The sequence below is a fragment of the Physeter macrocephalus genome, unplaced genomic scaffold (genome assembly GCF_002837175.3).
Source record: "Physeter macrocephalus isolate SW-GA unplaced genomic scaffold, ASM283717v5 random_375, whole genome shotgun sequence".
Classification (NCBI taxonomy): Eukaryota; Metazoa; Chordata; class Mammalia; order Artiodactyla; family Physeteridae; genus Physeter; species Physeter macrocephalus.
In genome coordinates, this window is record NW_021145599.1 from 23,210 (window position 1) to 46,468 (window position 23,259).

General features: G+C 53.9%; 1 protein-coding gene and 1 pseudogene across 5 annotated transcripts in view; both read left to right on the forward strand.

Moving 5' to 3' along the window:
• Positions 1 to 23,259, forward strand: part of BCL7A (BAF chromatin remodeling complex subunit BCL7A) — a 31,862-nt gene that overhangs the window by 4,882 nt on the left and 3,721 nt on the right. Inside the window, exons 2-7 of one of the 5 annotated variants that reach the window (XM_055082854.1) lie at positions 2,139 to 2,198; positions 4,499 to 4,580; positions 8,119 to 8,215; positions 13,007 to 13,174; positions 14,726 to 14,806; positions 15,186 to 15,526. In XM_055082854.1, coding sequence (XP_054938829.1) covers positions 2,139 to 2,198; positions 4,499 to 4,580; positions 8,119 to 8,215; positions 13,007 to 13,174; positions 14,726 to 14,772 — 454 coding nt within the window. In that variant the 3' untranslated portion in view covers positions 14,773 to 14,806; positions 15,186 to 15,526. Of the gene's footprint in view, positions 1 to 2,138; positions 2,199 to 4,498; positions 4,581 to 8,118; positions 8,216 to 13,006; positions 13,175 to 14,725; positions 14,807 to 15,185; positions 15,527 to 20,834; positions 21,020 to 23,259 lie in introns of those variants that run through there. The other 4 variants (XM_028485117.2, XM_028485118.2, XM_055082853.1 and 1 more) reach the window with 4 other exon arrangements.
• LOC112064146 (uncharacterized) lies at positions 11,110 to 11,312 on the forward strand (annotated as a pseudogene).

A 23,259-nucleotide genomic window follows, 5' to 3' on the forward strand; every position in this document is an offset into this window, starting at 1 on the left:
GCTATTGTGGCCTCTTCCATTGCGGAGCACAGGCTCCGGACGCGCAGGCTCAGCGGCCATGGCTCACGGGCCCAGCCGCTCCGGGGCACGTGGGATCTTCCCGGACCGGGGCACGAACCCGCGTCCCCTGCATCGGCAGGCGGGCTCTCAACCACTGCGCCACCAGGGAAGCCAAAGAAATAATATTTTTAAATACTTTTTTTTTAAGTGTAAGTATGTCTCATGCACTAGTTGAGACATACTTATACTAAAAAATTATTCGTCATTTATCTGAAATTCCAATTTAACTCTGCATCCTGTTTTGTTTCGTTTTGTTTTTTTAAATCCAGAATGGAGGTGCCTGGCATACCACTTAGCCTGTAAGCCTAGGGTGGTATTTCTCTTCAGTCCCAGGGACCCCTAAAAATTCTCCCTTCCGCCGGCCCTACCCTTCCCCTGCCCTGGAGAAAGCCAGCAGCCAGCCGTGGCCACCCTGTCGGTAGCTGCTGGCCGTTTCTCCTCTCCTTTCTTTGTCCCAGCAAGGCAGGTTGGTGGAGTGAGAGGCAGCCAGAACAAGAAGGAAGAACGAAGTGGTGGGCTCGATTTGGGGAAGCTGGGGCAGGGTTAGGAGGCCCGGTGTGGGCGGAGAAAAGCAGGGCAGGGGGAGACCCTGGGCGGGAGGCAAAGGCTTGAGCCTCGAAGTAGGCTTAGGCCTGGGACCCCCAGATCCGTGGTCTGAAGGGTCCCTCGGTGGCTTGTGAAGACAGAGAGAGAGAGAGGCCTGTTCCCCGAGACTTCCCGCCCGTCTCTGGGGGCGGGGGGAGGTTTGACTGTGGCTAGACCCTCACCTTGGTACTTCCAGGGGCACCCTTCTACCAGGCACAGGGCAGGTCAAGCGGGCCTGGGCCTAGTTAGGATGCGGCCAGCTGTAGCCAGGCCTCCTACGGCATCAAGGACTAGCCCTGGGAAGTGGATAGGAAGTGAGGGGTTCGGAGCCCTCTCTGAGGGAGTCAGGTCACCCTGGCTGGCTAGCCCTTCCTTGGACCTGACCTTGGGGGAACATTAGAAATTGCCCTCGGCCTAGAGAATCTGGGGAGAGGGGTGCTCATAGTTTACACAGGAGCCTGTGCTGGGGAGGAGCGTTTGGGGCTCTATTCCTACAGCTGGGACCTCATTTGCTTCTTTTGTCCAGGAGCCCAAGCCTGGTGGGGAAGAGAGAGGCGCTTAAGCCTGGCTGGTTACCAGGGGCCAGCAAGGCAGGAGGGCTCAGGCCGTGCCCAGGGCAGCTTCGTGGCAAGGTTGGGCTGTGGCCTGGTGGTTGTGGTGAATCCGAGCCCAGTGCCTACAGGTGGTGAGACTTGGGGGATCCGAGGGAGCCACAGGGCCCCACCTGGAGAGAGTCAGTGCTCCTTGGGGCATGTGGGCCCCTCGTGGCCAGAATGTGTTTTTGAGAGTGGCCAGGAATCTGGATTTTAATGTGGGGTCTGGCTTCTTTTTTTTTTTTTAAGTCTGGCAATTGATTCAAACTTTTAAAAGTACCATGCAGGCCATACAAAACACGCCTGTTGGCCACTTGTTTGCCACTGCAGATGTAATTAAGTACAGCTTAATACTACCTTTCTTTGGGGTTGGGGGGCTGTGTGTTCTAGGGTGATGGGTTTGGAGGTGGTGGTGGGAACTCTCAGCTGCTCTCTGGAGTCCCTGTGTCATTTCCCGAGGCACTGCCAGGCCGCTGGCTTGATGACACACCCGGCGCTCCCTGGATGTGTCTCCGAAGTACCGGCTACTTACTCAGTGACTCACCCCTGAGCTCTGGGGCCTGTGTCTCCCTGGGTGGCTGCTGGCCGGATGCCAGGCTGAGGTCGGGTTCTCAAGGCTCTTCCCTCTGTCCCATGGCCCCATTTCAATGCCCACACCTAGAAATGCAACTGGAGAACGGTTTCTAATCCCTGGGGTGAGTTGGGAACTCGGACCAAGGGAGGCACCAGAACCTAGCTGTGTTCAGCTCAGACCCCGCAGGGCCTGTAACCTCTCTGGGAAGCACCTGCCACTTGGCACATTCATCTTGGGTCAGGTGTGGCCTGCGATCTGGCACACTTTCTGCCTGGTGAGGTGTCCTGTGTGTTGCAAGTCAATTACTTTTTTCTTTTTAAACACAGTCAAGCCTTGGATTTGCTGACCTACTGGGGCCCGGGCCAAGGAAGCCAGTTCAGGGGCTTGTGAGTAGTGAGTGCCTTTGGCCATTTGCATGGGATTTGGGCGATTTGTGCTTCTTTGTCCAGCTTCTGTCACCGATGTGCTCTGTGGAATCATTTCTTAGTTTTTTACGGGAGACAGTATAGCAGGGGTCAGAGCCCGTGTCCAGTCCCGGTTCTGCCGTTGACTAGCTGTGTAACCATGAGCTACTGGTATAACTTCTCTGGGCCTCCCATTTCCCCATCTATAAAGTGGGGTGACAGTAGTCTCCCTCTCATAGGCCTGTTGGCAATTGTCGGGAGAGAGGGCATGTAAGTACAGTGCTTGGCACGGAAGCCCTCAGCGCACAATGGCCATTATGATGGTTGCTTTGTCACCAAGGTGGTTTCTTGGAATGTCTCTGTCCCTTCCAGGCGCCTGCTGATTATTCAGCATGAAGCGGGGGGAAGACTGGGCTTGTGGATCGTCCATCCTGCCTCTGAGAGGCTGGGGACAGGTGGGTGGTGACTTAGGTGCTTGACTTTGTTTAATTCTCTCAGGGCTAAATGGGGCAGGGATGGGGCAGGGGAGGCTGCCCCCAAAAGCAGTGTGGCGTGGAGATTTGAACACTGGCTCTGGGGAGAATGACTCCACCTCCCCCTGCCTCAGGTTCTTTTTCTGTCAAACAGGAAAGGTGCCAGTTACTGCCACGAGAGGTTATGGGAAGATGAGAGTGTGTACAGTGCTTAGCACACAGAAGGCACTAGAAGTGGTCCTAGTAGAATAAGGAAAGCCAGGCCCTAGCTTCCTCCAGCCGGGGACTTTGGGACCCGAGCAGGCGCAGTTTGGGGAGTGGAAGTGTCCGTGGTTTGGGTCAGCTGGTCTGGAGTGTGCTTAGGCACCCGGAACCCCCAGTGGTGAGCGGGCGCTAGCTGGCGGTAACGTGTCCCACCAGCTTGGGCGGGCTACTTGCCCGTGGAGAAGAGGACCCAAGGCCAAGGTCTTGGTGGGGAAGCTGGACGAGGCACCCACAGCCTCACGTAATTCTCGGCTCTGGTGGACCCCGTGTCGCTAACATTGCTGAGGGCTCCCGGCCGCTATGCCACCTACAGCAGGTGTCCGTCTGGCTGTCCCATCAAATCGTGGACTCCAGAGCCCAGCTCCCTGGTTGAAACTCCAGCTTTCCTTCTCGGGGGGCTCTCCCTTAGCCGTGGTGTCCTCAGGCACGTGGCCTCTGGCTGTCACTCCTAGTGTTAGGGGCAGGAGGTGACAGGACCTGACTCGTAGGCTGCCGGAGGTCGAGGACCGAAGTTGGGAGGCTGGGGGGATATAGCTAGAGAAGGACGACGCTCGAAGCAGAGAGGTAGGAGGAGAGAGTGGTAATTCCCATCGTCACCCTTAGTGGAAAGCAGTCACCCCCTTCCTTCTCGTGGCTTGTGGTTTGCTTCTCACCATCAACCTGCCTTTGGCAGCTGGGGGGCCCTGGGCACTGGGCCCCAGGAGTTTAGGATGCGGCTGGGGGTGGATCGGGGGCAGCTGTGCAGATGTTAGGAGCTGAGACCCTGGAACTGAAGCCTGTCTCCGAACCGAGGTATAGGGTCTCGGGGCAGGCAACCTCCCGGCCGCAGCCGCCCACAGACGGGGCTGTGCTTCTCTGTTGCAGCCCCTCGGTCTCAGCATCTGCGGACTGCCCTTGGGGCCGAGGCCACTGGGCATCCAGGTTCCCCCCTGCTCTCCATTCCCCGGGGCTGATCTAGCTGGCTTTGCCCTTCCCACGGCCTCGGGGGCATTGACAGGGGGCAGGGTGAGCCCCTGGGTGCCCTTGGGGAAGACCCTCCCACCCCCACGGAGGAAATGCCCTATTGGTGTGAAGCCCGCTCTGCTGCCCAGCGGGGCTCGGGTGGCCCAGTTCGCCGGCCCTGTGGGGTGAAGGCTGGAGGATCCGGGGCCAATTCCCTCTATCCGGAGGAATCAGCCCAGTGGCAGCCCTGCCCTCCCCTCCAGTCTTACCAGGCACTCTCTTCCAGGCACGAGGGAAGCAGTCGACATGCTTTGTCTCACTCGCGGCAGCCTGGAGAGATTGACGACCCCATGTGGTCTAGCAGATGGGGAAACTGAGGCTCAGGCTGGTGAAGTGACTTGCCCAGGGGCCCCCAGCCAGCGAGCAGCAGAGCTGGGGTTCAAGCCCTCGTCTGTGTGATCCGGAGATGTTCTCTCAGCCCTGCCCGGAGCTGTCACCGTGTCACAGCTGCTCCAAGGGAGTGCGGCCTGTGCCCCCCGCCAGCGTGAGCAGGGGCCTGCCCCCGGAGCCCCCTGGTAATGGGCTCTTCCTCGCCCTCTGCAGGGAGAAGAAGTGGGTGACTGTGGGTGACACATCCCTGCGAATCTACAAGTGGGTCCCTGTGACGGAGCCAAAGGTGGATGATGTGAGTATGTGGGGCCGGTCCCCTGGGGCGGGGCTGTCCGTCCGCACTCCCTCCCATCACAGGGAGGGGGGCCGTCCGCTGCCACCCACCATGCGGGGACCCTGGGGCCGAGGCTACTTGGGCAGCAGAAGCGCCCAGCTGAGGGCCGGAGAGGCTGCTGGACCTGTGTCTACCCTTCCCCCCATCATCCAGCCCCAGAGTTTGGCCCTCAGAGAGGTGGGGAATGTCCCCTGTAAGTCACCTCTTCGGGGCTGACAGCCCCGTGGTTTGCCAGTGGGCACACTGCTTAGTGCAGAGGTATCCCCTCCCTGAGGCCCTGGGCACCATGGCTTTGCGGTGGGCGTGGCGGTACCTTCAGTCAGGCAGACCCTCCCCCATCGTTGTAGTGCCGTTCTTGGCACCTGACCGTCTGCCAGGCATTACTTGGCGGAGTTGAGCTCTTTATCCACTCTGGACAAAGGAGGACACAGGCTCAGAGAGGCGAAGCCGTTTCCCCAGAGTCACACAGCAGATGTCAGGTCTTTTGACTCCAAGGCACATACTCTCTCCACTCTTGGAGAGCCTTCTGGTGGTTGGAGCTGCTGGTGAAGGGTGACCCCAGTGTGAAAGGTGGGTGCCGAGAAGCAGGGGCCATTGACAGGGGAGGGTTCCAGGAGGGGCGGTGACTCTGGCCACTAGAGGGAGCCCTGGTGGCTGTGCTTGATCTCAGGGAGGCACTGACGACAGGCCTGCCCCGCATCACGGGTAGTTTTTCAGCTTGGTGGGTCCCAGGCCAGTTACCCTCCCAGACCCACAGGTCAGCTGCTCTCATTTCCAGTCAAAATCCAGAATGGTCCCACTGACAGGCCTTTGCATGGGCTGTTCCTCCTGCCTGAGAGCCTTCCCTGCTATACAAGGGTGGCTCAGCTCTCACTGACCACATGCCTCCAGGCGTGACAGTGGGCATGATAGGTAGGTTTCTAGGGGCCATAAGGCGGGGCAGAGACTTCCCTGGCGGTCCAGTGGTTAGGATTCCACACTACCACTGCAGAGGGCACGGGTTCAATCCCTGGTCGGGGAACTAAGATCCTGCATGCCGTGTGGCGTGGCCAAAAAAAAACAACCGCGGGATAAAGCCTCCCTCCACAGTCTCCAGTGACCTGCCCCACGAGTCTTGGGTCTCCTGGCAGGGCCGAGGCGCCATTCTTGACCCTTTGATCACATGCGGCCCCTGGGTGGGTCGGTGCTGGGCTGAGAACGTGGGGGCTTGTCATCCCTTCCCGTCCTCGCCTGGGGTGGTTCGTGGAGCCACCAGGGCCGCTTTCCCCAGAGGCACCGACATAGACTGTCCTGGCCTTTGGCGCCGGCCGTTCCGGAGGGAGCGCGGCGTGCAGCCAGCCTCCCCGAAGGCAGCTCCTGGCTCTTTGCCCACGCCTGTGCCTTGCACACCATTAGGTGTGGTATAAACGCCGGTTGCGTTTGAGAAGATGTGGTCCCTGCTCTCAAGGAATTTATAATCTTGTTGGGGGAAGATAATTATAGAATAGCAAGAAACAGACATCAGGGAAGCGCCAAATGGATTGTGATGAAGGAGAGAATGTAATATATGGGCTGTCAGGAAGGACAGGGCAGCTTGGGGCTGGGCAAAGACCTCAAGATTTGGATTTGGACAGACGACCCCCAATTAACCTGTGATGCCGGCAAAGACCTCAAGATTTGGATTTGGACAGACGACCCCCAATTAACCTGTGATGCCAGACAGGAGACCCCACCTTGCTGGGTTAGTTCCCTCTTTTGTGCTGTAGAACAGTAACACCCAGCTCCTGGGGTTTCTGCAACAGAGCAAAGGCAATATATCATATGGGAAGAACTTAGCTCAGCACAGCTGTGCAGACAGTGCTCGGATGCTAATTCGCTGTCATCTCTGAGCCAAGATGTACAATACTCCTCCCCCCCTTTCTCTAGGGTGGTGGGTCCCATGCCTGGCTGAGCATTAGATCCCCTGGGAGCCTCAACAAAATTCAGGTTCCTGGGCCTCACCCTGGATAGCTGAATCTGAATCTCTGATGGTTGTGGCTGGTAATCTGCAGTGGGAAGGCATAGCTTTTCATGTTTTTGTTTTTGGATGGTTTTTTTTTTTTTGGCCACGCGGCATGTGGGATCTTAGTTCCCTGACCAGGGATCAAACCCACGTCCCCTGCATTGGAAGCGTGGAGCCTTAACTACCTGACCACCAACGGAAGTCCCTCTTTTCTTGTTTTCAAACACCCAGTAATGACGTGGTTACATCATTTTTTTTTTTCTTCAGAGCTCTTGAAAATTGTCTTCTCTTAAATAGGTAGAACACGTTACAAAATTCAATTGTTACTTTAAAACTCTTTTTTAAAATTAAAACAATTCACATGCCATAAAATTCACTCTTTTAAAGTTTGCCAGTCAGTGTTGGTATATTTACAGTTGTGCAACCATCACCGCTATAATTCCAGAACATTTTCATTACCCCGAAAACAAAACGCATACCCTCCCCGAGATCCTGGAAACCACCAGTCTACTTTCTGTTTCTATAGGTTTGCATATTCTTCAAATGTTACTTTTTTTTACAGTCTTATGTTTTTACACATCTGCTTCCCATCCCCGCTGAACACCTCCAACCCCATCCAGCTCTCTTCCTTGGAGACAACCAGTATTTGTTTATCCTTCCAAAGAGCTTGTGCGCGCAAAAATACAAACACACGCTCATGCTCTTCCTTTACCACCAGTGGCAGCATCCTGTTCACGTGTTCCTGCACCTTTCTTTTATACATCTTGGAGATACTGAAATATTTTAATACGTGAATATTTCTGCAGATCCTTCCATATTAGTACAGGAAGAGCTTGTACTTGGACTCTGTAATTGTTGCTTCCCACTGCGTTGAGTGAATGTACTGTAATGTGTTTAACAAGTCTTTTACCAATGAACACAGTTAGGTTGTTTCCACACAATTCCATTCCATCCGTGAAAAATGGAACCACGTACAAGAAGCATCCCCTTGACCTTTCCCTCCTCCCCTTGACCTTTCCCTCCTCCCCTGGGCTTTCCCTCCTCCCCTGGTCCCCAGTGTCGGGCCGGAAGTCAGCTGACTGTCTTTGAGGAAGGCAGTCCCAGGGACCTGAAGATAGTGGAAATGTGTGAGCTGTCTTTTCCATCCCTCACCTGGCATCCCTGTACTGTACCTGCTTCGGGCAGGGTGACCATGGCCTTTTCCCCAGAGGAAATTCCCGCCAGCCAGGGTGTTTGCATGCCTGCGGGGCTGGCCCCAGAAGCAAGGCAGCCTTACCCCCAGCTCCCCAGCCCAGCCCCGGAAGCCTCCCCTCCACAGGGCTCCTTGATTCCAAAGCAGGTGAGGCCCCTCATGGGACGTGTTCAGATGCGGGCCAGTTGAGCCCTCCAGAGCCCTGGGGGCTCCGGGATGAGTCAGCGGAATAAAATATTCACCCCGCTCCCCAGGGTCTCGCTCGTGCGTGTGCACACACACACACAATTTGGTGACTCGGTTTCTGCATCATTTTTCTCCTGCAGAAAAACAAGAACAAGAAAAAGGGCAAAGATGAGAAGTGTGGCTCAGAGGTGACCACCCCGGAGAACAGCTCCTCCCCGGGAATGATGGACATGCACGGTGAGCTCCCCGCAGCCGGCCAGCCGGCCAGCCGGGCCCCCCTCCTGCCCGCAGCACTTGGTTGTGTTTTTGTTTTACCAGCAGGTTTGTTCACATTCCAGTCGAGGGGTAGGAGGGCTGGGCAGGACCTGGAGGCTTCTGTGCCAAGGAGGAGGCTCAGCAGAGAAGAAGCTGCTTTTCCCAGAGCAGCAAGCCAAGAGTCATAAAATGAGCCAGAGACATTAAATAAGACCTCCTTCTCACCCAGTGACACAAATGTCACAGGACATGTTCTGTTCGTCCCATGTGCCCAGGAAGTTTTGGGGGGGAATCTTATCTTTTTTCCTCCTGGGCCTGACATATCATATCAATGACTCTTATTTCCTATTTCGCTTGGGCTACTGGGAAGCTCTAACTGGATTTCTGACTTCATGTGAATCAGTCTGGGACCCTGGGACCTTCCCTTCTACATCGACTGCCTAACTTCCTTTGCTGTCTTGTTTCAAAAGTTGTAACCAGTGTCCCACTGATCAGATCCAGGCTGTTGACGTGCCTTAGCCAGTCTGCAGTTGTTTTGATGCTGCCGGTGGGGTGTTTTTTGTACCTTTTTATCTGAGAGGAAAGGCACAAATCGTAAGTGTGTGGCTCTGTGAGATGTTCACAAACTGCACACACCTTTGTCACCAGCCCAAATCAGGACAGAATGTTCCCAGCAATCCCCGTGGTGTCCCCTCCCGGTCATTCCCCACCCCGCCATGGAAAACCACTACCTGACTTCTAACCTCAGGGATTTGAACCAGAAGTTTCTAAAAAATGGAGTTTCTGATATTTATAAATCAGAAAATTTGCATTTCTCCCATCCTTGGAGAAATCAGACCCGCCAGCCCTTGGGTATGTTCTTCCTCGAGGCCGCAGCCCGCTGGAACAGGGGCAGCTGTCCCTGCGGGGAGGGCGTGGCCTCTCCAGGCCCATCAGGCTCACCTCCTGTTTTGTCCCCAGCCTGGCCCCGCCGATCTAAGAGCTCCCAGCACTTGCCTGTCTCTGTCTTGATCCCACCTTCAGTGTCTTTGTACTTCTGACCACCCAAGCCTTTTTTCGCAATGAGGTGATGTTAGACAAATAAACGAGTAAATCAAGAGGGCATATTGGTTGGATCTAGTTCGTAACCCTCCAGGTCCGGGGCTGTCTTACTCTGGGGGAAGGGAGGCCAGCAAACGTCCCCATTTGCCCAAACTGACTAGTCTGGGAAACAGTCACAAGCTCCAAGGGCAAGGAGTCTTGCTTGTGGCTGAATTGGCTTCAGAGAAGCACAGGGGGATGTTCGCTGACAGCTAACGTGTCAAGAAAGTGTCTCTCGCACACACACACACACACACACACACACACACACACACACACACACACACACACACACCCCAACAACTGGCCATATAATTATAGTCAGGATGCATTTCATTTTCAGAAATAGGTATTTGAGTTGGGACGTACCCTGTCCCTCTGTCACTGGTTCACATCCCCACTCTCTGGGGACCGAGGAGGCTCCTGGCCTGGCTCAGTTTCAGTTAATTCATAGAATTATAGGTGAGAACCTTTTCGAGCAGAGGGCAGGATCCCACTGGATTCTAATGTGACTCTCCGAGGATCTACCCGTCATGGCGTGATCCTGGGCCAGGTATTGAACACGTAGCCTTGGGGTGGTAATGCCTACTTCACAAGGTCGTTATGAATATTGAATAAGATAATCCCTTAAAGGCCTTGGCGTGTCAGTAGCTAACATTTAAGAAGCCGTCACAGTGTGCCAAGCATCTTGCTAAGCCCCTCATCTAATCCTGGTGACGAGCCGCCTTTGTACAGATCATGAAGCTAAGGCTCAAGGGGGCGAAGTCACTTGTTCAGAGTTAGGAAGTTCATAAACGCCAGTGCTGGCATCTGCGGTCCTTTGGAGGAGGCAGAAGTCAAGTTCATGGCCACTAGCCCAGACTTAACACCCCAGAAAAATCTAGAATACTGAGCAACCCAGCTCCCCGACTCAGGAACCATGCTCACCTTCCATTTTAGTACATGTGCAGCCAAGAAAGACCAAGTCCGACTGCAGGGAGTGAAAGCTCAGGGAAAGCTGTGGGCCTGGTTAGAGTTATCTGGAAGGCTCCAGGCGGGAGGATGGGCACAGAAGGACATGAAGGGACAGGGCATCTGCATCCAGCTGTCGAGTCTCCAGGATCCACCTGAGGTCAGCCCAAGCATCGGGGTCACGCCGTTACCAGGTTACCAGGCAAGGCTCAGGGCAGCTGACTTGTTAAACATGAGCGCTTTACTGTCCTTAATTAGCATGACCTAATGCTGGGACCCAGAGGTTGAGCTTCTGCCTTCTGTACTTCCATCACACACGGCCGTGTATCTTGGCATAGGAAGGAGGCTGAGATTTTCTCGAAAGGTAAATCGAGGGAGTTTATATCTTTTTTTTTTTTAAGTCCCAGAATTCGCGAGAGGATGCTTTTGTGTGTTGAGCGCCCCAGAGTACACTTAAAATAAGATGCAATTTACCAAGTCAGGGCCGCAGGGCTGCCTGGCGCTTCCACACTAGGTTGAGGTAGAGGAAAGACTCGGGGTTTGGGGCCGGGCAGACCAGCCCGAGCCAGGGGCTCTGCTGCTGGCACTCAGTTTCCCCGTCTGGGAGGTTGTTGAGATTAAACGAGGTGACTGTAAATGCCCTGTCCTGGTGCCCAGCATGTAGTAGGTGCCCTGGATGTGTCATTGTGCTTCTCGTTTTCTCTCCTCTCCTTCCTTCCCTGTCTCTGTTTCTTTCTTTCTCTCTTTCTCATTTTTACAAAAATGGCCTGGTCCCAGGTGCACAGCATGGCCCAGAAAAGCAGGGTAACACCACATGGGTATCTATAGTTTAAGATGACTCTTTGCTCGCTTCTCGGCCTTTCGGCTAAGATCAAGTGTAGTATCTGTTCTTATCAGTTTAATATCTGATACGTCCTCTATCCAAGGACTATATATTGAACGGATTTTTGGAGCAGGCAGTTGGAATAGGAGCTTGCTATGTGTGGATGTGTGTCCCCTCCACACGTCAACCTGGTATTGCAGTACCCCCAGGAATGGTGCGCCCGCTTGGGGAATAACTCAGTATCAAAAGGCAAACTGTGGGGCCTTCCCTGGCGGCCCAGTGGTTAGGGCTCGGCCCTTTCACTGCTGAGGGCCCGGGTTCGATCCCTGGTCAGGGAACTAAGATCCCACAAGCCTCACGGTGTGGCCAAAAAAATAATAATAATAAAATAAAATGACTCTGTGCCCAAGAAAAGGTGTCCAGGACAAGGGGGGGTTGTGCCCCAGGATCCCCAGCTTGGCCCCCCAGCTCAACCCCTAATGCCCTCGCCCAGCTAACTTTCTTCCCCTTTTCCTTTTTATTATGAAAAAATGTCATAATAAAGAATAGTAGAGAGAATAGTATGATGAAACCCATATGCCTACCCACCTAGGTTTTCATAACGTTATGCCACGTTTGCCTCATCTGTTTTTTTTAATGTGTTTTTAAATTGAACTACAATTTACAAGTAGAAAAAATGCACAGCTCTCGAGTGTAAGATTCAGGGAATTCTGACAATTGTATGCAACCCGTGCTAGAAGATTTGAAAGTACATTTCCCCACATCATGATACTTAAGTCTGTACCTAAACACTTCAGCACGCATCACTGATAGATGACATTTCTATCTACCCACTGTACCATTATCACTCCTAACAAAATTAATTCCTTACTTTTAAACTCCAGACTGTATTCAGATCCCCCATTTGTCCCAAAATGCTTCTCAGAGCTGGCACATTCGAAACAGGGTGCACATAAATTCCATACGTCATGCCTAGTTGTTAGGTCTCTTAAATTTCTTAAATCTGTAATATGACAGTAATCTTCCCTGCTTCTCCTTTTATTCATTTTTTTCTTTAGTTGCATTGACTTGTCGGAAAGCCTGGGCCAGTTGTCCTGTAGAATATCCACTTTCTGTTGTGAGCTTGATGCTCTCTCTCTCCCTTTTATTTTGTATCAAGTGGAATTGGTCCAGAGCTGGATCAGATCCGATGAAACGGTTTGACAGTGCTGCCTTGTGGGACCACACTTTGGCCTTTGCAGTGCTTCAGAGCCAGGCCCACAAGATGTCCGGTCTCTTCACCCAGAATGAGACCTCACGTGACCCCCAAAGAGTTTGTTTTATTTATTTATTTTTGGCCGCACTGCGTGGCATGGAGGACCTTAGTTCCCCGACCAGGGATCAAACCCGCACCCGTGTTGCCCGCAGTGGGAGCTCGCATTCTTAACCACTGGACTGCCAGGGAAGCCCCCCCGCTATTTTTTTTTTTCCGCCCAAAGATTTTCAATGTGCTGGGCCACCGTCCGCGGTCGGCTGCCGCTAACACAGGAGTCCCCTCGGTGAGTCGGGGAGGGGGAGCTCAGATGAGCCTCCACCCCGCGCAGGACATGTGGGGCGGCCCTGGGTGGGCAGCTCTTTTTTTTTTCGGCCCAAAGATTTTCAATGTGCTGGGCCACCGTCCGCGGTCGGCTGCCGCTAACACAGGAGTCCCCTCGGTGAGTCGGGGAGGGGGAGCTCAGATGAGCCTCCACCCCGCGCAGGACATGTGGGGCGGCCCTGGGTGGGCAGCTCAGGGGCCTCAGGAGGAAGAGGTGTCTCCTCCCCCGGGAGAGCGTCCTGTAGGGCTGCGGGCAGCAAGGCCGGGGGGACTGAGCGCCCCCCATGCCTTGAGTCAGCAGCCGCGGCATTTCACGCTGTGGTTCTGTTTCCCCCCCGTGCAGATGATAACAGCAACCAGAGCTCCATTGCAGACGCCTCCCCCATCAAACAGGAGAACAGCAGCAACTCTAGCCCCGCTCCCGAGCCCAACTCGGCCGCGCCCGGTGATGGCACCGACACCAAGGTGGATGAGGCCCAGGCCGATGGGAAGGAGCTCCCCGGGGCCGAAGGTATGTGCCCTCAGGGGCTGGGCTCAGAGGGGCCTGCCTTCAGCCAGGCAGTTGGAAGGGTCTTTAAGGAGGTCCTGCCAAGTGCCAGCCCCCAGAAGGTGACGGTAGAAGAAAGGTAATGCCTGGAGCTCATATTCTTGAGGGACAATTTAAAAAATCATACAATGTAATACTTGGAAAATAAGTGCTCTGGAGAATTATAAAGTAAGAAAGGGGAGTGGGTTAGGGTTGCATTTTAAATGGGATGGTCAGGGAAGGCCTCACTGAGAAGTTGACATGAGAGCAAACGAGGCTCAGGTTAGGGGAGGGAGCAAGCCAGGTGGGAGAAGAACATTGGGGGCAGTGCAAAGGCCCTGTGGCAGGAGCGTGCTCAGCATGGCTGGAGAAGAAGGCATGAGGGTCTCAACAAGCGAGATGAGGTCAGAGAGGAGGAGGAGCTCGAGTGTCGGGGCTTATAGGTCACTTCACAGACCCGGGTCTTTATGCTGAGTGAAACAGGAGCCTTTGGGAGTTTGAATGCCGTGATATGAAGGATCACCTTGGTGGCCGTGATTGAGATCAGACAATGGGGAGGCCAGGGCGGAGGCAGGGAGACCAGTGAGGGGGCTACTGTAGTTGTCCAGATGGGAGAGGATGGTGGCTGATGAGGTGGTAAGAAGGGGTCTGATTGTGGAGGACGTGTGTATACATGTGTATGTGTATGCATAGGTTTGTTTATTTTGAGGTTTCTGGATTCTCTTTATGTATTTATTTATTTTTTTAATCTTGAGTCTTCTATTTATTTGTTTTAATGTTTTTTTAAAAAAATTTATTCATTATTTATTTTTGGCTGCATTGGGTCTTTGTTGCTGCGCGCGGCTTTCTCCAGTTGGCATCAAGCAGGGGCTGCTCTTCATTGTGCAGCTCGGGCTCTAGGCGCACGGACTTCAGTACTTGTGGCTCGTGGGCTCTAGAGCACAGGGTCAGTAATTGTGGCACATGGGCTTAGCTGCTCCGCGGCATGTGGGATCTTCCCGGACCAGGGCTCGAACCCGCATCCCCTGCACTGGCAGGCGGATTCTTAACCACTGTGCCACCAGGGAAGCCCTATTTTAATGTTTATTTATTTGGCTGCACTGGGTCTTGGTTGCAGCGCGCAAACTCTTATTTGTGGCATGTGGGATCTAGTTCCTCAACCAGGAATTGAACGCGGGCCCCGTACAATGGGAGCGCAGAGTCTTAGCCACTGGACCACCAGGGAAGTCCCTCTGGATTCTCTTTAAATGAATAATTTTCCAGTATACAGAAAAGTTGAACGAATAGTATAATACTCTCCTGTATACCCACCAGCCAAACTCCTCAGTTGTTAATGTTTAATGTTTTGGGGTTTTTGGTTTTTGGCGGAGGGGGGTTGTGGTTTGGTTTGGTTTTTTGGTTTTTTTGGTTTTTTTTGCTTTGCTTAAAAGAATTTTTTTCTGAGGCCATTTGACATTGAGTTGTAGACCTTATGACGTTTTGTCTCTGAACACTTCAGCATGCATCTTTTAAAAATAAGGACATTCTCTTACGTAGTCACGACGACCATTATTGCACCTAAGAAACTGAACAGTAGTTCCTGATTGTCTAATATCGAGGTGTGTTTCGGGGGCAGAGGTGAGAGTGTGTTCGATGGGCGGTGTGTGGGCTGTGAGAGGGGGGACTGGAGAGTGACTCTTGGCACCTGGAGGGACGACGGCCTTGCCGCCATCTGTGATGGGAGAGGGGGAGGGGCAGGGCCAGCGGGGTGTGGAGTGTGGAGGGGCAGGGCCAGGGCCATCTGGAGCGCCTGCAGATGCCCGAGTGCAGAGTTCGGGGTTCCAGGGAGAGGTCCGGGCTGATATGCTCTTACCTGGTGGGGCAAGGCAGCTGGCCTGGAGTCCGGGCTTCCAGATGCTTGGGGAGGGCGTGCATCTCCTTGGGAGAAGGCCGTCCTGTGTTGCGGAGTTCATTCACATCCCTTTCCATTCCGTTCCACACACTTCACCCACGTCAGCCCCGTGCAAAGCTCCATGCCAGTCCTGGGCGACAGTCAGCTGAGTCCCACTCCTGACTCCCAAGAACTCATGGACAAGACAAGCATTGAAGCTGAGAATTACAGTCTACAGAGGTCGCAGACAGACTAGATCGAGCACGTGGTGTGCGGGTGTGACCGTGGAGCCCAGTGGTGTTTTTATTTTTAATTGGAACTCGATGCCGAAATTTTTTTTTTTATTGGAGTAAAATTGCTTTACAATGTTGTGTTAGTTTCTGCTGTACCATGAAGTGAATCAGCTGTATGTATACCTATATCCCCTCCTTCTTGGACCTCCTTCCCCGCCTTCCCCCCCATCTAGGTCATCACAGAGCACTGAGCTGAGCTCCCTGTGCTTTACAGCAGGTTGTCGATGCCGAAATTTAAGAGTTGAGCAATTTCAGTTAAAATAAGATCGATTGCTAGCCTCTCTTGAAAAGTGGGAAGATCTGGCAATACTGGACCTGCATTTCCATTGAGCAGCAACCAGCTAGAGCAGAGATGTAGCTGCCTCTCCAGAGAGGGCCAAGAGGACCTACATTCACCAGTTACCACACTCCCCACCACGCCCTATTGTCTCCCTGACGCTGAGGCCAAAGGCAGTTGCCATGTATTACACCGTGAGATCACTGTTGTTTTCCGTTTTTGTTTGTTTGTTTTTTGGCTGTGTGGCTTGTGGGATCTTAGTTCCCCGACCAGGGATTGAACCCGCGTACTTGGCAGTGAAAGCGCAGAGTCCTAACCACTGGACCGCCAGGGAATTCCCTGTTTTTCTCATTGTTGATTTAGAGGAAAGTTAATGTTTCTTGAACCTTTTTCTCTAGTAAGAGTGGAAAAGTAAAAGGCTGAGAGGCTGGGGGAATGCACCTTTCTTTGAGGAAGAAGAGAATATTCCTTTACATTTTCTTTACAAAGCTTATTTGTGTCTGAATTAAATATTTGACTCATTCATGGCACTGCCTGGCCCCTAAAGGGGCTTTTGAGCTCACGGTGAGATGCAGTAAGGAAAGGGAGCCTGGAAGGCTTCCCAGAGGAGGTGCTGTCTGACCCGGTCTTAAAGGATGAGCATAGATAGGAGGGAACTGAGCAGCCCAGGCAGAAGGGACTGCAGGGCAGTGCCTGGGGACCTGCGGGGGAAGGTGCCCATGTGCCAGGAGCACCTCTGTGCAGTGGGTGCAGGTAACGCTACACAGGGGAAACAACCATGAATTAGGATGCAGATTGAAGTGCGCCCACAGCTCTCCCGGGTCCTCCCCCTCCTCAGGGCGGACCACTGCTGAGTCTGTTTTGTAGCCTTCCAGAGATAGTCTGCACCTAGAAGCATCTGTATGAGATGATAACCTTTCTCTTTAGAATGCTTTCACTTAGCCGTCACCATGGAGATAATTCCACGTTAGGACACACGGATTTGTCTTATTTTCTTTACCAGCCTATCATTCAGTGACGTGAATGTGCCGTGATTTATTTAAATAGTCCCCGCGTTGGTGGTCATTTGGGTTGTTTCTGTCGTTTTCCTACACCGACAGTGCTGGAGGGAGTATTGTGTGCACGCCTCTTCGCTCAGGTGTGAGTGGGTGTGTAGGACGCGGCCCTGGAAGGGGGCTGAGGGCCCTCCGTAGGCCCTGCGGGGTCTTCCTCCAGCGAGCCGGTGGGCGGAGCGGCAGAGCAGGGCCTTTCAGCCTGGGCGCTGTGGGCATGTGAGGCCGGATGAGTCTTTGCTGTAGGGTGTCCTGTGCGTGGCGGGGTATTCAGAAGCACCCCTGTCACTAGATGCCAGTAGCATGCCCCACCCCCAGTCGTGACACCAAAAATGTTTCTAGATGGGGCCAAATGTCCCCAGGGGGAGCAGGGGACAGAATCATCCCCAGTTGAGAACTCTGTCCCAGGGACTTTGGCGCCGCCGTCTCCCGTGTACAGCACGTGGGCATCCCCTCTCGTCCCCATGGGGCCCCCCCGCCCAGGCCTGGCGGGGGGAGGTGCTGGGACGGGGCTGTGGACACAGGACGAGCTCGTCACATCTGAGCGGACCCTTGCTGGCCGAGTGGCCTCAGGCCAGCGGCATCACCTCCTGCGTGCCTTCCTGCTTCCTCGTTCATGAGATGAGACCAATAGAAGTTGCCTCTCCTCAGGAGGCTGGAAAGGAGGCGGGGCTCGCGGGGGTGGGGCAGCGGGAGGGCGGAGCGATCCTGGGGAGCTGGGGGCGTGGCCTGCGGGGCCCGGTGCGGACCACTCCTGGCTTCTTGCTTGCTGTGTTGTTTGTTTGTTTTTTTGCACTGGGAGCGCGGAGTCTTAACCACTGGACCACCAGGAAGTCCCAGTGGCTTCTTACTTTCTGGCCATGGCCTCGCTTCTCCCTGTTTGGGGTCTGCGGCTCCTTTGCCCTAAAGGGTCCGCTAGAGCCCGGCTGCGGGATTAGGTCTGGGGTCGGTGCTTCCACAACCTACCCTACCATCCACAGCCCCACGCCCCATCACAGGTCCAGGTGGGAACCACACCGGGGTCCCTCCTGGCCGGCCCAGTTGCCCAGCTTTGACCAGGTGGGACCGCGCTGGCGGCCAGGCCCGCCTGCCCACGGCCCGGGGCTGCCGAGCTCCTGTGGGAAGGACAAGAGGCGGACCTTCGGGCCTTCCCAGGTTGGGGCCTACTGCCTGCGGGACAGGGCGGGTTGGTTGCCAGCTGTTGACCTTGCTTTGAACTTGTTTACTGCTGAGTGAGTTCAGGGAATGACATAACGTCCAAACTCCCTGGACTAAATTTAGGCCCTCGGAAAATAATTTCCCCCGAGCGCGTTCCAGTGCTGTTGGGTTAAGAGAAGCAGGCCGTTGCAGCGAGGCCTGGAACGCTCCGCCAGCCCAAAGGCCAGTTCCCACTGCGCTCTTGGGCCGGTCAAGGGGTTAGTGTGACTCTCTGGGTGACCGGCCACCTTCATGATTTCTAAGCCTGCAACCGGGCCCTTACCTTCCTCTCCGCTCTGCAAAGCCCATCGGGTAGGGCAGAAAAGGATCTGTAGTCACAGAGAAGGAGGACGATAATAACTGCAAAGGTTTGTTAAAGCAAACATATATTATGAACTAGAATATAAGGTTAACGTGGATATTTTCTTTTTTTTTAAATTGAGATGAAATTCCCGTAGCATAAAAGGAAGCATTTTAAAGTGAACAGTTCAGGGGGCGTCCCTGGTGGCGCAGTGGTTGAGAGCCCGCCTGCCGATGCGGGGGACGCGGGTTCGTGCCCCGGTCCGGGAGGATCCCACGTGCCGCGGAGCGGCTGGGCCCGTGAGCCATGGCCGCTGAGCCTGCGCGTCCGGAGCCTGCGCTCCTCAATGGGAGAGGCCACAGCAGTGAGAGGCCCGCGTACCGCAAAAAGGAAAAAAAATAAAAATAAAAAAAATAAAATAAAGTGAACAGTTCAGTACCATTTAGCACATTCATAATGTGCAGTCATCACCTCTGTCTAGTTCCCGACTGTTCTCATCACTCTAAAAGGAAACCCTGTATCCTTTGGCTGTCACTCCCCGTTCCCCCCAGTCCCTGGCAACCAACAACCTGGTTTCTGTCTCTGTGCACAGAGACAGAAACGTTTTCTGGACATTTCATATCTATAAAGGGAGTCGTGTAATGTGTGACTTTTGGCTGACTTCTTTCATTCAGCATCATGTTTTCAAGGTTCATCCACATTGTAGCCTGTGTCGGTCCTTCATTCCTCTTTATGGCTGAATAATATTCCATTGTGTGGATGGGCCACATTTTGTTTATCCGTTCATCTGTTAACTGACATTTGGGCCGTTTCCATCTTTTGGCCGTCGTCGTGAATAGTGCTGCTGTGACTATTTGTGTACAGGTGTCAGTTTGAGGACCTGTTTTCAGTTCTTGTGGGTCTCTCCTACAAGTGGAATTGCTGAGTCGTACAGGAATTCTATGTGTAACTTTTTGAGGAACTGCTGTTAACATGGTCTGAAAGGTAAAACCAAAAACATCAAAGATACGTCAGGTTTATGGGGAGTTTGTTTCTCTGCCCTAGATAATCCCTCATTTACTCCCACCTGGGATTATTCTGCTGCTTGGATACTTCTGTCTTTCCATTTAATCCTCACAGCGGCTCAACAGGGCACCTACTGCCAACGCTGACTTTACGGAGGGTGAGGGACCTGAGACCCAGGACCAAGTGGCAGAGGCGAGGCGGTATTAGAACCCAGGCCGGTTTCTAGACCCTGTGTCCCCTGCCCCGGACACCAGCTTGTAGGTGAAGCCCAGGGGCCTCGGTGAGGTGGACCCCTGACCCTCCCCGTGGTGGCAGGAGAACCCAGCTCAGACCCTGGGGGGTGTCGGGTTTCCTGGCACTGCTCTGAGTGATCAGGACTGCTGGTTTAGGGGAAGTGAGAGCGTGTGTTAACCGAAGCTCCCCTGGGATGGACGGGCTGAGGGTCAGCCTCCTTGGGAGGAGGGCTGCAGCTCCTTCCCGCCCTGTCCCCAGCCCTGTGTGCCCTGCTGGCCTCAAGCCCTGGAGTGCGGCCTACTTTCCCCCATTTCCCCATATTGCTTGCCTGCTTTAAAACTTAAGCCTGGAATTTTTTTTTGCCCTTTGTTATGCCTCTGCCTCAGAAACCCCAGAAAGGAAGGCATTCTTGAGTATTTTAGTGTGCTTTTTACAGATTAGGGTGACATACGTTGTTGGTGTCTTGAGTGCAAGCAGAGCTGGGCCCTGGGCGTGGTGAGGCTGCTTGCTCCATGCTCTCTGTGCCCAAAATAAGCTTCAGGTACAGCGGCCGGTCCCCCTTCTTCCAAAGCCGCATCACCTCACACAACCTGCTAAGGCCTGCACCTTCCTTCTGCTAAAGGAACATGGTGGGGGGAGCAGGGAGACCGATGCATGAGAAGCAGCTCAAATGACTGGCAAAACAGGACTCATTAAATAAGTGATTGCTGGATAGAATGCTCTGCAGCCATCTTGTAGGCTCTTGTATTTACAGAGTTTTTGAGGACATGTATTTTGGAGAAAGTCTTCCAAAATACTATGAGATCCCTGTTTGGGGAGAGTGTAGCACTGTATGCATGTAGGGAGAAAACATCGGAAAGATGCAACTAAATCCTCTAAAATGTTAGTGGCGTGGTAGCTGTGGATGGCAAGATACTTGGTGATTTAATTTTTTTCTGTATTTTCTGTTTCTTGCAATGACAATGAGAAAAATATCCATATTATTAAGAGAAATGTTTACAAAGGGGCAGTCACCTCTGTGGATTTCCCAGCTGGAGAAGGCAGGCTCCCTAAAGGAAGAGGGAGGAGTCAGCAGCCATGATGGTTGGAGCGTGCTGTGTCCACCAGAGGGCGCCAGGTGCACGCAGCACAAAGCATCCTGTAGCATCCTTTAGGTGGCCTCTCAGGGCGCTTGGTAGGTGATAGGTGTGCAAGGGGAAGGGTCAGAGGCCGCAGGGCCAGAGTGGGGCCTGGCTGCTTAAAATGAGATCCCTGAGAATAAGCAAGAGGCTTCCCAAGCCCCCCAGCTCCTTGCTGTCCTGACAGACCGCCTGGCCACAAGACTACCCAATCCCAGGTATTTTTAGTAGTTGGTCCATCTGGCTCCGCATCTCCCGTGTCTGAAAACAGCTTCTGTCGTCTTGCTTTTTCCCTCAGATGCTTCTGATGAGCAGAATTCACAGTCTTCAATGGAAAACTCGATGAACAGTTCAGAGCAAGTAGAACGGCAGCCATCTGGAGATGTGGGTCTGGCTGCAGAGACATCCACAATCTCTCAGGTACCTCGGTCGAGGTCTCAGAGGGGCAGCCAGATCGGCCAGGAGCCCGTTGGGGTGTCGGGGGTACGTCAAAAGGCGTTCTGCTGTTCTGTTTCGTTGTTTGCTCTTTGGACGATTGGAACCGTCTGGTAGTCATTGAGCAGCATTGTGAGCATCCTCTGCGTCTGAGCTGGTCACTGGGGCCCATGGTGAAGGAGGAGACACACGGGTCTGGCCCTTGGGGTGGATCCTTTATCCCAGCCTCGGCCTCACCACTTTGTTTATTGGGGTCCACAAAAGCACTGCCCGGTCTCAGTGACCCAAAGTCAATTTCCCTTAGAGCCGGGAAGATGAGACGTCAAAATCCTCAATGCCCGATGAATCATCCTTTGGAATTTCGCACCTGACAACACTCCCCCTGCTTGGACCCCTTTCTGGGTCATCACTGTTTGCCAGAATCTGGTCTGAATCAGACAGTGCGGGCTCAGGTGGCTTTGTGGACAGGAGGAAATGTCCCGGGTTCGAATCCCAGATCCTTCACTTGACACGCGTGAGCCTCAGTATCTCCATTCGCTAAAATGGGATCACGGAGCTGTCTAGGGGCCAGGGTGCGGGCGAGAGGAGAGAACGTGGGGAACACACTCAACCCAGAGCTGCGCGCACGACACGCCCCAGTGTTGCCTCGGCCTCCGTGGTGATGTTTTACCGTCAGCCCTCCGTGCTTATCTAAGAGGTCTGAGGACTCAGGTATCAAAACTTCAACTAATAAAACTGTTTCCCTTCTGCTGGGTATTTTCATACCTGGGGAGAAATTGACAAGTAGCAGAAAGAAGTCTGTACTTCTGTCTGTCTGTCCTCTGGGGAGCCTTCAGCCAGGCCTTCCGCAAGGGAGAGTGCCTCTCAGATTTTCACATCTCCATACCCTTGGATCTGCAGCCGCCTTTCAGCCTATAGAAGACCCTTCCAAAGGCCCAAAGACACAGAGGTGGTGTTGATGAAAGATGTGTTTGCAGTGGCAGAAAATCGGCCACAACCTAAGTGTATTGGAAGGATTAAATAAATCTGGGGTCATGGATATAACAGCCTGCTATGCAGCTGTTAAAAAGAGTGTGTTGACCCAGGTACAGATAGAGAACAAAGAAATATTCTCACAGTGTGAAATGAAAAACACAAGGCAGAGCCTCGAGCGTAGCACGAGCCCATTTGATTAAAACTGTGATACAAATCAAAGCCTCATGTAGACAGAGCTGGTAAAACCAAGAAGCAGCTGGGGTCTCCTGGCCTCTTGAACTCAGTGGAGGAAAGATAGCTTGAAACCTTGATCCACACCCTGGGGGCATGAAATGCTTTCCACTGACATCTGAAATGTCTAGGGGTCTTCCATTCTAACACGCGCCCCCCCCACCACTCCCATTTCCGGGGACCCGGACCTGAAATGGGACCTCTTCTGCCATTTTCATGCTCACATAGCCTGCCACTTGTCTCCAGAGCTGCTAGGTTTGTGAGCAAGGCGAAGGGTGCGCCGCACTAAAGCAAACCGCTTGACATTGATGTTCAGCCATTCCTGTTTAAAAAGGAAAAAAGGCTCCCCGTCCCCTTTCTCGCGCCCTCCCTCCTGCTCTCTCCCTTACGCAGGACAGTTGTCCTGTCTCCAGAGTCCGCTCCCAAGCTCACATACTGTCCCCCACCGCGCCCCCCACGCGGGTGCTCTGCAGACACTTCACCTGAACGGGATCCACCCTCCCCGGAAGGCACGGCGGCCCGCTTTCTCCCGTTACGTTTAGACTGAACTTTTATCACCTTCACAAGGAAGAGGGAGGGGTGCCTCCCTGCCGCCCCTGCTCTCCGGGTTTTCCTCAAGAAACTCATACACGTCCTACGTCAAGGCCCGGGGCTCTCTGTTTCCCATTTATTGGGCACCCACTGTGTGTCGGGCCGTAAGCCGGGTACGAGGTAGCCAGGGTGAGCCAGCAGACATGGTCCCCCGGCCCTCGCGGGGCTCATGATGGGGTCGGTGGGGGGCGGGGGGGGGCAGAGACACAGCCGGGAGACAGCAGACGCAGGCGGGCCACGGTTTATGCCGCAGGAGGACGGGAGCGGGGCGGTGAGAAGATGCTTAACAGGACTGCCCTCCTGGATGGCGTAAGCGGGAGGAGTGGGAGGGGGTGAGGAGTTAGGGTGGCGAGGGCAGGCTTTCTAGGCAGGGGAACCGAGGGTGCACAGGCCCGGAGACAGGAGCCGCCCTGAGGCGCAGGAGGGGAGGCTGCAGCAGGACGAGGAGGAGGGTGGCGGGACGAAGGGGGAGCGGGAGGCCCTCCCCGCCC